At 42.5% G+C, this 12,368-nt stretch overlaps 1 protein-coding gene across 2 annotated transcripts in view; it reads left to right on the top strand.

Annotated features, from left to right (window-relative positions):
• PLCH2 (phospholipase C eta 2) overlaps positions 1-12,368 on the top strand; it is a 276,235-nt gene that overhangs the window by 219,814 nt on the left and 44,053 nt on the right. For both annotated transcript variants that reach the window (XM_067567156.1, XM_067567155.1), the window contains exons 9-11: positions 2,382-2,553; positions 4,860-4,967; positions 8,845-9,003. In XM_067567156.1, coding sequence (XP_067423257.1) covers positions 2,382-2,553; positions 4,860-4,967; positions 8,845-9,003 — 439 coding nt within the window. The remainder of the gene's footprint in view (positions 1-2,381; positions 2,554-4,859; positions 4,968-8,844; positions 9,004-12,368) is intronic.

The raw sequence follows: 12,368 nt of genomic DNA, 5'->3' as shown, positions 1-12,368 counted from the left end.
ATCTAGCAGGGATGTTAAGGCTCTAATAGTCTGATCCAGAGCTCACTCCAGTTGACGTCATTGAGTGTTGGTCCAGGTCCCTAAGTGTGCCCTGAAGCCAGCCAGCCATCTTTAATAGACTGACGCTGTTACTGACATCTCAGTCACAGCAACGTTACTGTATGAGCTGGTGACTTGAAAATCCCAGCTGTCTGCAAGGGGATTTGGGACACCAAGGAACAGAAGGCAAGAAAGTTAGCTTCCAAAATGTATTTTCGTGCCTTTAAAATGCTGGTAACTCCTACTGCCATTAAGGAAAGATGCCTCTTCTGGGGGCAAATGGAATCCTGTTACCATTCATTATTATTTTTTTTATTTATTTTTTAGTAAGGACCGACAGTTGGCTTACCAGAGAAAAACAGAGGCTTTGGGACTCGCGGGTCTTTTCCTCCCCAGTGCAAATCTCCTAGGATATCACAGGCTGGTGCAAATCAAACTAAGAAGCAAGCTTTTGGCAAAAGCTCTGAACTCAAATTAGCTATTAGTATGGGGGGTTTGTCCTGTGTCGTTTTTTCCAAGTTGAAATGTAATTTCTCCTTCCAGTGTGGGGCTTTGAAGGGCCAGGTGACATTGCAGACCCCTGTATCCCACCATCAGCGTTTCTTTCAGAAATCACACTTTTAAAAAAAAAATCCCATTGCGTGTTGTTTTCTGCACTCATCCCGGAGTTGTGTCACCTGTAAGCTAAACAGGAATCCATCTGGCTTTGGTTTATATATAGTGCCAATCACCTTGGTTTCAAAACTCTGTGAATCCTCCTTGATGAGTTCCAAAGAGTGCAATGTGATTTCTCAGCCTCAGCCGGAAGGACCCGAAAATAGATGCTGAAAATGAAATGTAATGCTGGAAATGGATTGGCTTCTGAGATGTGTCCTTCATGGGATGCTGTCTAGGTTGTTCGACCTTGATCATGAACTTGTTTTGGCAGAATCCCACCTTTATGTGTGACTGAGTTTCTTTTATGTGATCTTTACTTAACAATAATCTAGAGCTAAGCTTCAAACTGCTGTCCCGGTGATCAAGAGCTGTTGTTGGTGTTCCACACAGCTCTGATGCTGTTCCCTTTTGGGTGCAGTGTTACCTGCCGGAGCAGTCTGGAATTGATCTTTTCAAATGCCAAACCTTTTGGCTGTATTTTTCCAGTATGGAAGAAAAATGGGATCATTCTAGATCTGGTCCAAAGCCCATTGAAGTCTATAGAAACACTCTCACTGACTTCAGTGAGCTTTGGATGAAGTCATCTGTTAGCAGAAGCATGCATCCCTAAGAACATCCAAATGAATGGTGTCAAAAAATAGTTAGTGTCTGATGGCTCTGGTTTGACCCCTTCCCATTTATATAGTGAGGTGGCTGATTATAAAACCTGTGGATGTCTGTGCTTGGATAAATTCGGTGGTATTTCATACTGCATTTCTCTAGCTGCCATCGTTTTTATGGGACTTTCCATCTCACAGTTTATCGCCTCTGAATACTCTGTCTTCAGAAGAGCAGTTTATTTCTATTTTTTAAATGGGTTCGGCAACTTGCCGTGATCATGAATAAAATGAGGCACCATTAGGATCTGGCTGTGTATTTGTCAACAAGCTGCTTACGACTCTGTAGCTATTGCACAGTTGTTAGATGATGAAAGATGCGATGAGTAAGGTGAGGCTGTTAGACACCAGATGAATGGTAACCATTTACTAGAACAGCCCTATAGGGGCAGGAATGAGAGACTCTGCCCATTTTGTTTGATTTGCTTTGTGTAAAATACTGACAGAAAATAACTTTGGATTTAAAAAAATGAAATGAAATGATTGTTTGGTGCAAACCTAAAAAACAAGAAAAACCATTTGTACCACAGTATACAATGACTAGCAGAATGTTCAGGTGAATAGGATGCTGGATTGGCACTCAGAAAAGCTTGGGGAAGTCACTTCTCTGCTCACCACCTCAGTTTCCCAATACAGGATAATGAGGCTGACTTTCCTTTGTTAAGCACCGGTAGCTCAATGGAGGAAAAGCTCTAGACGATTATTAAGCATAACACTTTATATAGTGCTTTTATTCTTCCAAATCCAGGAACATACAATCTCCACAGAACTCTTCGTGAGACGCAGGTAGGCAAATGTCATCCCCAGACACGGAAATCAAGATACGCAGAGAGGTTTCAATTAGTTTTGGGTCCATAACAGGGCACTACCTCTGTACCCTGACTGACTGAGCCAATCCCATGAGAGTGTCAATAACCGTCCCTTGTCAGAATGAATTGCTGTATTGGTCAGGCTCAAATAGTTCTTTCTCCATCAGCTCTATAAAAAGCTAAGTGTGCAGATGATTTTTCTTGATTGTTTCTTTTCCAGATATCCTGTTGTTTTATCCATTGAGAACCACTGCAGCGTCCTCCAGCAGAAAAAGATGGCTCAGTATCTTACTGAAATCCTAGGAGACAAGCTGGACCTGTCTTCAGTGTGCAATGAAGATTCCACCAAACTCCCTTCCCCAGAAAGTCTTAAAGGAAAGATATTAGTAAAGGTAAAAGACCAGCTCGCATTAGTTTTGTAGCTCTCTTCTTTGGTGGTTTTTAAGCTCTTTTAAGCACTTTCACTTAAATCAGATTCTTAGAGGTGCTCTCAAGGCGCAGAACTTGGATCCAGATTTCAAATTGCTCAAAATTCCATCTGGGATTTTGGTTCCTCTCTATAACGAGCAGCCATTATTCACATTTGGGTCTGGGTTCGGATTCTGAACCACCCCTTTGGGTGTGGATTCCAGGACTAGGTCAGCACCTTGCAGGGGTATTTCCAATACTAGGGAGAACTGAAAAATGGCACAGATGCCCCAAGAGGCTGGGAACATCTTCTGGTGCTCTGATATTGGCCCCACCTTCAGAGGATGGTTGTGTCCATAAGTGGAATGGATTTACTACCAGTTGACTGGGGAGAGACTCCAAAGCTGACATTTCTTATGTCGGTGGCTAGGGCAGCTCCGTGGGCACTGTGTTTGGAATGCGCTTTGAAAACAGCTGTCAGCTGAGGCTCAACCGACAGCATTTTTGCAACCAAACTGTGTGGGAAGGACCTGCCAACTGTACAAAGAGTATGAAAAACATCCATCACATAATCTCAAGTGGTACTGAAGAGCAGATCTGGCTGAAGATAATTTCCCCTGACATTACAGCTACAATCAGATATTGCTTAAAATTTTTGTAAACTTTTTGTTGAATCGTTTTTATTCAGTTTTCAAAACTGAAATTTCAACAAAAAATGTCAGCAGAAAATTGAAATTTGGAAGATTTCAACCAGCTCTACTTATAACACAACTTTTCTTATATATAAGGCTTATAAAAACCCAGACGATGATCCAGATGAAACACAGTGAATGGGGATAGTAAGAATAAGGACTTGAATGTGCTTGTCAGACCATCCCTTCACATTCTCCCCATCACCTTATATCAGCGAATAACGGACAGGGCAGCAGGCACTTCTTGCATCCCCTGCTGCATTTGCTATTGTGTGGTGGTGATCAGAATGTAATGAGCATCAACCGCTCAACTCAATGGGGAAGTTCTGGTTTTAACCAAAATGAAGGTAAATGTGTCTGGCCAGCTTTCACTGTAAGCTTGGTGCTTTCTGTGTTCATTTTACATTTGCTCAAAACATAGCAGTTTCTTGCTTAGATATTAAGTTGCTCTCCTGTGAATTGGAAAATGTCACCTGTATGTACATGTTTGTGTTTTATATTAGCAAACATTTTTCAGGCCATTAGTTTGTGATGTTGACTCTGGTGTTGGGGTATCTTTTGGTGGGGCGGGGTGTGGAGTAAATAAGAGAAGACAGGGTTCTGTGATTTATAAACCTAGTTCACTGCAGCTGCACATGCTGTAAATTATTTTAACAAGTTGTAAGAGCATTTTCTTGCACCAGGACTTTGGTTGATGTCTTTTTCTGCTTCCTTGGGGGTGGAACACTTAAATGCTGTTAATACCAATGACCCATGAGAGGGATCTGTTCCTAACTGGCATGAACGGCACCCTCGCTGGCGTGATAAAAGAGCTGTTCTATAATCTTTCCAGTTCAGAACCTGTTAAATAAAAAGAAATGAAGCTGTTGCAGGGGAGCCTGAGTTATCTATTGGCTCAGTAATATATGCACTCACATCAAACCTCAGTGAAACGTTTTCCATGTAAAAAGTTTAGTTACCTGCAAAGCTGTTCTGGCTCGTTTTGGAAATGTCCTCAACTTTTAGGTCTATTGCATGTGCTTTCAAACAGTCCAGACTCCCGATGAAAGGGAAGGGTGCTAGCTTGGCAGATCTTGTGGCTTTATTGGAGCACCAGGCGTCAAACTTCTGTCCTTTGATCACAGTAGCCTAAGGAGTAACTGGGTGCCTCTCACAGGAAGCCGTGTGTGGGGGAAGGGGGGAGTATCTCTCTTTGGTGAGCCCTTTCTTGCTGAAGAGGAGCTCTGAGTGCATTAGCCCTCCCCTAAGAAAACACAGTTTGCTCCTGATCTGGTCTGCTAGAGGTGGTCCATGTGTATGTGGAGGGATGTGATGCAGACTGAAGGAGAGTCCTTGCTTGTTCTTGAGTGGATCACTTGACAACCTGAACTTAACTGAACCCATGATATATGGACTCCACAGACCTTTGAAAACCTGCCTGGACTCCCAGCCCTTCTGACGTCTCCAGTTGCACATTATCACTTTCCCCTCATCATATCAAGAGATGCATGTTGACCTGCCCTGTCATAGAATCGTAGAAGATTAGGGTTGGAAGGGACCTCAGGAGTTCATCTAGTCCAACCCCTGCTCAGAGCTGTCTAATTCCTTTCATTTTCTAGGGCAAGAAACTTCCAGCCAACATTAGCGATGATGCAGAAGAAGGGGAAGTGTCTGATGAAGACAGTGCTGATGAGATTGATGATGACTGCAAACTAATGAATGGAGATGTAAGTAAAATGGCCATTGTATTCAAATATTATGTTGACCTGTTCCAATGAAATGAATGCTGAAGCCTTTGGCTTAGGTCTTCTGGAATGTGGAAGTAGGTTCAGTCACATATGGCTCTCAAAATTTGTGAGATTTCTTTTCCTTTTTTAAGGCGTGTGCCTGTGTCTGTGAAATAAAACTGACATGAGGATGACAAATCTGTTTCATGGCAACTTTCAAGGCTTCAAAAGTTGATAGATCTGCACTGGGATTTGGGGGAAAAAAACAACCTTTCAAATGTTTAAACAGAAATGGAATTATCTAAATGTCCATTTTGGAATCAAAACCTGAGGTTTTCAAGCCAGGCAGAGGCACCTCAGTGAGTGGGTGGGTGGCCTCATGGTGATAGTTCTGGCCTAAGACGTGGGAGACCCCCCTTCACATCCCTGCTACACCTGATACAAGCAGAGTTGTTCATCCCAGATGACTCTGATTCAGGCAAAGCAGGGACTTGAACCTGACTTGCCCATGCTATAGAGTTGAGCCTGTCTCTCTCTCTGACTTTGTCAAAAACATTTTGACACAATCTGCATCTTTGGCTATGAAAAAACCACACATTTTGGTGAAATTTACTTTGTCAAAAATGTTCTGACCAGCTCTGGTAACAAATATTACATATATGTATGGACCTGGTTTCTTTTCCTTTCTTTCCGGCAGAGGTGATGAGCATGTACAGCTCCAGTCACCTTTATCTGGAGCTGGGGACGCTCAATTCTTCTGAAAATCAGGCCCATGGCAGTGGGGTCTGTGTGTGTATGTGAGAGAGACACACATACAATGCATGTATATGATCTGATTTTCAAAAATGTTGCAAAACTTCATCTCCCATTGAAGTCTTTTGAGAGCTGCAAGTGTAAGAACCTCTGAAAAATCAGGTTAATAAATATTCATTACATGTGTTGTGGAGTGTATATAATAAATGTAACAAAGATACCCTGTGGATGGGGGGGGGGAAAATGGAAGGGAAGGGGGCTGTGTGTTTGTGTGTGTATTTCATTGACTCTTTAACTTGACACTCTGTGTCAGAAAATAGAGTGCAAAAAAAAAAAAAAAAAAAAGAACTGCAGCTGCTTAATCAATGGTAAATCACAGTGGGTAACAGCAGTCCAGATGCTTTTTTCTAACTTTCCTTTGTGTGTTTAAGATAAAAATGTCTCCTTACAGATTCTGTGGTACGTTGGTGGGTTGTATAGTGGGGTATTCTTCCAAAAAAATTGAACCCACTTTCAATGCTTCCTACCCCTTCTCAAACTGGACCTTCTCTGCAGAATATTTTCCTCAGCTCTGTGGTCCTTTTATTAAGCACTCTGACTTACTGAATGCTGTACATAGTTGGCTTTAACTGTACAAATGTGTTAAAAGGAAAGAAGCTGTTCATTTCTGCTTGCTTCAGCCTGAAAACACCTTATTCATTCATCCCTTTTTAGAAGTAAAATTCTTCTGACACTTAATCTTCTGGCATGCAGTGAGTATGGCATTGCAGCTTATGGAAACTTAATATAAAAGAGGCAGCAGAAATGTTTAATAACATTAAACCAGATTGCTTTGGACGTGTGTCACATTTGCAGTCCTTTATTTTGTCCCTTAGACTATTTCCTCCTCTCATATTATGGGTGCAATTGTTTTGTTTAAGGACTCGAAGAGAAACTTCTCCTTAGATCTCTGCTAGCATGCAAGGGGCAGAGAACCTTGAAATACCTCTTAAGGAGGAGAATTGGTTTTGTCTGGTTATTCTGTAACACTCTTAATTTTTTGCCCTTAATTCTGAGATCTATGATGTTTTGACACTTTGCTCCTATGGTTTTTGTCTCTCTCTCTCTCTGCCTGGCATTACATCCATTCAAAGTGGAAGGTACTGTACACCCAGGGTGATGGTAGAGGTTAGCTGCCAGGCTTCATGCTTTGTGGGATCAGTCCTGTTACCAAGGAAGGAATATGTGAATCAGAGAAGAAAAATTTGTTTAAGGGTATTGAGGTGAAGGGCAAACCAAATTATACTACAAGTCTCACATTCACATGAACTACAATCTGATCTGCCTGCCTTTGTGGTTGTGTAAACGGAGCAGCTAGAGATGGGCAAATAAGATAAAATAAGAACCAATGGGACACTCCACGTCTTCAGACTTCAGCTAAAACTGAGCCTTTTTACTGCCATAGGTCAGGTTCATGCACCTTTGTTGTTGTTCTCCTTCATGCTTGGTATTTTCCTACATGCCTTTGTCTTCATACCCTGAACTCACCAGGGAGAGCCATGTATCAGAAAGCAATAAGGGAGCCATTTTCACATCCATGCTAGAACCAGGAAGTTTCTCAAGAGCCTGTTCTCGGAGGCTTTCAAACATCATTAATTAGACTGTTCAGGTAAACACTCAAGCTTCCGGATGCTTGGTCAAAAGGAAACTTTTGTGGCTCTCCCATTGCTAGCATCAAACCTTTTCTCAGGTTCCCTTTGACACAGCTCTCATGTGAGATTTTATTTAAAAGAAAGAAGACAAAATTAGTTTTCCTCTCTCAAATGGGATGGAGAGAGATGGAGGCTAGTAAGAGAGTCATCCTTCCTTATAAAGAGACCCTGCTTTCCCTGCTACGTATTCTAGCTGGGCACATTATCCATAAAGCCTCGTTAGGTACTGCCTTGCTTACATCTTTGTCTTCATTAACTAACAATTTATTTTAGTCTGACTTTTACCGACATCTGGGATTCCGGATTTGCTAGACCTGGCTCGCTTTAGAGTGAAGCTTTGAAAAGCATGGGTAAATGACAGCTTGTTTCCTGATGAAATTAATCAGGACATTCTAAGGCCCGTTAAGCAAACACAAGCTGTGAGGGTTTTTTGTTGTTTGTTTTTGGTTTTTTTTAAACCTTCTAAAGATCTGAAGTTGTGAGTTGCCCCATGTAAACTGCATGGATAGAAAAGAGAACTCTGTGTTTCCATCTCTATCGTCCCCCACCCCCACCCCTCACCCCAATCATTCAACAGCCTGCCTGGAAGACAGAAGCAGAAACATGCAATAAGTATTTACCTTTTAACTATGAAGGTCCTGATTCTCCAGCTGCTCCCGTTCCAATTGAATCCTACATCCGCTGTGGCTGCAGACACAAGCTCTTATGTAGCAAATTGTTGATGGTTTTGAGCTCTTTACATTCCATCAGACTTGATGTGCAATAGAAATGCTGTGTGTTATTTAGCCTTTGTGGGTATGAAAAAATTGAACTGCCTTGAGAATGGTGAAGCGCAGTCACTAGAGTGAAATGGATCAGACTGTTTTTATAAATGAATATTACAAAATGGAGCCTGCACTAGTGAAGTGTCCAAGGAGTCACCTCAATACCAGCTATTTCCAGGTAGCACATCAATGGCTTGGTAACAAAGCACGTGTCACGTGGGCAGCCTTTCTGACAATCTGGTTTGGTTCCATTCAACCAGAGGTTGTTTTATTTTTATGTATGTATTTATGTATTTATTTATTTTGCAAAATGTTTAAATTTCATTCCATTATGGCTTCAGGTTATCTATTTACACTTCATAACTCATCTCCAGGTTAGGACTTCACATGCATACATATCTGCTGTGAAGCCAAACACTGGACACTCATTGCAGATAACTGACAATGTTACTGTGTTTCACAGTGTACAAAGTAAAAGGCCGTTGGGCTATTGGCATGGGCTGCAGTAGTTAATAATAGTCCATTAGAACAAAGCCTCAGTCCATTTTCTTTTGCCTCATTTTCTTTTTTCCCCTTTAATGGACCATTTTAGTTTGCTTTACCTCTAGTTGGAATAATGAACATTTCACACCCCTGTGCCCTCATTTGATGACCGTATTTCATTGATAGGCTTCCACCAATCGGAAGCGAGTAGAGAATATAGCAAAGAAGAAACTTGACTCGCTGATAAAGGAATCAAAAATCCGTGACTGTGAAGATCCAAATAATTTTACAGTCGCCACTCTGCCACCATCTGGGAAACTCAGCCAAAAGTCGGACATCAAGAAGGTGAAAATCTTTTGTTTTTCTCCACCCATAACAGAGTTGGCCTTTTCATTTTGTTTCTCTTTCTTCTCTGATGTACAGTAGTATAAGGAATATTCAGAATAAGAAAGGCTGGATGCTTAAAAGTAGCTTCTAAATACATATTCAGACTCCCAAATTGAACTGACTTGGCTTACTGAGGTGCTGAGCACCTGCAATTCTCATGACACCCGTGATTTGTGCATGCTGCATTTCTCTTTATTAAATCAGGTTTCTTCTATTTGAGAGCCCAGATGTGGATTTAGAAGCTTAACTTTAGGCCCTCAAGTTTAAAAACTTTGGCCCAAAACTTCAAAGGCCACTGAATGACAGAGCTCACATTTGTTGCCCCCCGTTCTTCAGAGCGCTATTCTAGGCTATGAGCAGCTTGGTTTTGGGGGGAAGAAGAGGAAGGACAGTGAGATGAGACCTATGACTGTTTTTGTTTATGCTTAACTGTGATCCCTGTACCTTTTTTGGCTTGTTTTGTGAGTCTGGTTCTTTCCTTTTACAAACCCGGTTTTTAGCCTTAAGAAGGTGTGTTGTTGTAATAACTAGGATTACTTTTGATTTGGATGAATTCCAGTGTGTGTTGGCCTTATAAATCATGAAAATTTTTAGAAAACAGCATTTGTTCATTAAGAATGCTGACTGCATGGGAGTCCTGACTGCCTATCTGAACGTTCATTTTGCTGATATAGAGTTCTGTGGTGCTTTCTGCGTAGAGAAGTCCATGGGAAGGCTAATACAATCCCAGCTGTTGACTCCACATCCCACTGAAATCCCCTTTTTCCTCTCTGAGTGTGCACTGCAGTGGCTGCTGTATTCATGGGAAATATCCTTGCTGGCAGTGTAACAAATGTGTGCCTCATGTTAAAGATGCTGTGTTGAACTTCACCATATGCAGTAGCTAAATATAGGCTAGAGCCACTCTCTGTGTACACAAAGACATCTATCTCATCAGAGGAATTTAAAGAACCGACAGCCGAAGCCTGCTCTCATTTGAAAGCCATGGCAAAACTCCAGTTCTAGTTCAACTTCAATGAGGGGGAATAATAAACCATATTTATTAACAGTTGGACACCACCTCCACTCTAAAAACTGTGGCAAATGGAAAATAAGGCCAAACATACCCCTTTAAAAAATTAGTTGGTGCTGATCTTGAAGCTATTGGGGTCAGGAATGGGAAAGAACCCCAAACATTGAAAAATCAGGTGTTTTAAAATAAATTTGAGTTTCTTTTTATTTGCCTTCTGGTTCTGAGCCCTTCGGATTCACTTTATTCAGCTTCTCTCTGCGCTCATGAGTTTTAAAAACTTTTTATTAATGAAGGCGGAGTTTCTTGTCTCATCATGTGACTCCATGATCTGGGCCTGTAGAAAAAAGCACCAAAATATTGCCAGAATTTCAAATAACATCTCTGGAGTTCACAACACCTACGAGTTCTAGAGAGCCAACTTTCTTGGGAGATGTCTATTCATTTTTGTTCTGCAGTCAGAGCCCAAATTCTGGTGCCCTTGATCATGCAATTAAGTTGCATGGAAATCGCTGCAATTTACTCCTCTGATTGACCCTAACTTGATTAACTATAAAGGTGCTTGGGAAATGGGGAGAAGTAAAAATTTTGGGGAATCTCTTTTTCTGATTAGCTCCAGTTAATGCCATGGAAATAGCCTGGCTAGTAGGAGAGAGTCAACAGGTTAGGCCTGTATTATTTCCATCTTGCATATCCTTCCATACACCCATGAAGGAGCTATTTGCAGTAGACTGAGGGTTTGTTATAAATGGCAAATATCATTCCCAAAGCAAGCTGTGTCTGTCTGTCTATCCCACACCCCCTTGGTTTCTTGGCTTGTAAGTGTAAAGCAACACTGTATATAAACCAGCAGGAAGCTTCCAGAAAATAGGAGGTGATTGGGAAGTAAGTAGGTAGCAGGGCAGGAAAATACAGGCCTGGGGAAATGTGGCCTGGGGATCTGGAGGACTATCAAAACCGAAGCTCTGCAATCTAGGCTTCAGCTGCATCCATGCTGCAAAGTAGTCAGGTCTGAGCTGCCTTTACCCGGGCTCTAAGCTATATCTCCACCTGAGCAAGTGAGCTTGGTTTTATGGTTTTTGTGTGTGGACAGTCGAGGGGGTTGGGCTAAAACCAAGCTGAGAGCCCGGGGGTAAGCCTGCAGTGCAGCCATACCTTGTGAGGCACACCTGGCTGAGCTGCCAAATGCAGGGGGTGTGGAGGTGGCTGGTTTTATTAGCATGAGCCGTATTAGTAGTGGAACCATGCCGGGATCCACTGGGCTGTATTTTTAGTGTAACAGAATGCTTTTGTTTGTAAATAGGGACACCCACATGTTGCTTAGTCTTACAGAGCAGCTGGTGCTGCCCAAAGAACTCTGAAAACCTTCTAGTTAAGGCAGCTCGGTGCTTGTCCTACTCTGGTTCCTGGGTGGTGGCTCTGCTTTGACGCACGGGAGTGTTGTATTGCAAAGAGCCCCTTTTGTTTCTTAACAGGCTCTGTCTGTTGACTGCTAGGATGGTAACACTTTGCCTTCCCTAGTGCTTTCCAGCCACAGATCTCAAAGCACTTTGCAACCGTTAACAAATAAATCTTCACAGCCCACCCATGAGGCTGGTAAATCCCATCTCCAGTTTGCAGCTAGGGAAACTGAGTCACGATGCTGACTTGTTCATAGAAAAGCCTGGGGCAGAGCCTGAAGCAGAAAGCCAGATCTCCTGGCTCCTCAGCCCTGTGCTTCAACCAATAGGCAGAGAAGACTGCTCTGCATGAGGCTGCCCTGTTCGCTGCTATGGAGAAGGCTGCAATTTCACACGGAAGAACTGTGAGTCGTTTGGAGCAACAAGGAGCTGGGTTACGTGGGATTCCTAGGCAGTAATGGCCCTGTGTGCATGCTGGTCTCCTAAGGAATAAAAATTGAGGGATGTTAAATTCCAGGGAGTGATATTTCGATCCTGATTTCCTATATTTTGCTTCCCGATCAAGATCTCTGCTTCTGAAGACTTCATCAATCTGGCTGCTGGTGCTCTGTCTAAAGGAGAGTTAGGTCCAAACCTGGACCCCACCGGGCAAGCTGGGTTTTGCAGTGGAACCTGCAGTTGGAGTTGGTTTCTATCATTCTGTGGCAGCACAGCTGGTCGCTGTGGGAATGATTGCGGCAACAGTATTCTTATGTCCCAAGCAGAAGAATCTTTGGTCTCGTCCTAGTTCTCCTCCTGCACCCATCACAGAACTGCCATAGAGCAGGCAGTCCTTGTTTGAGAGGCCAGGACTAAAATAGCAGGGATCTGGTTGCTCACGATCGATTGGGGCAAGAAGAGCTGCAAGTCGACTG

This window comes from Emydura macquarii, unplaced genomic scaffold, assembly GCF_026122565.2.
Source record: "Emydura macquarii macquarii isolate MOO-44397 ecotype Brisbane River unplaced genomic scaffold, CSIRO-AGI_Emac_v2 contig_2768, whole genome shotgun sequence".
In the NCBI taxonomy this organism is placed as follows: domain Eukaryota; kingdom Metazoa; phylum Chordata; order Testudines; family Chelidae; genus Emydura; species Emydura macquarii.
Note: the sequence above shows the minus strand (reverse complement) of the source record. Positions and strands in the feature narration are given on the sequence as shown.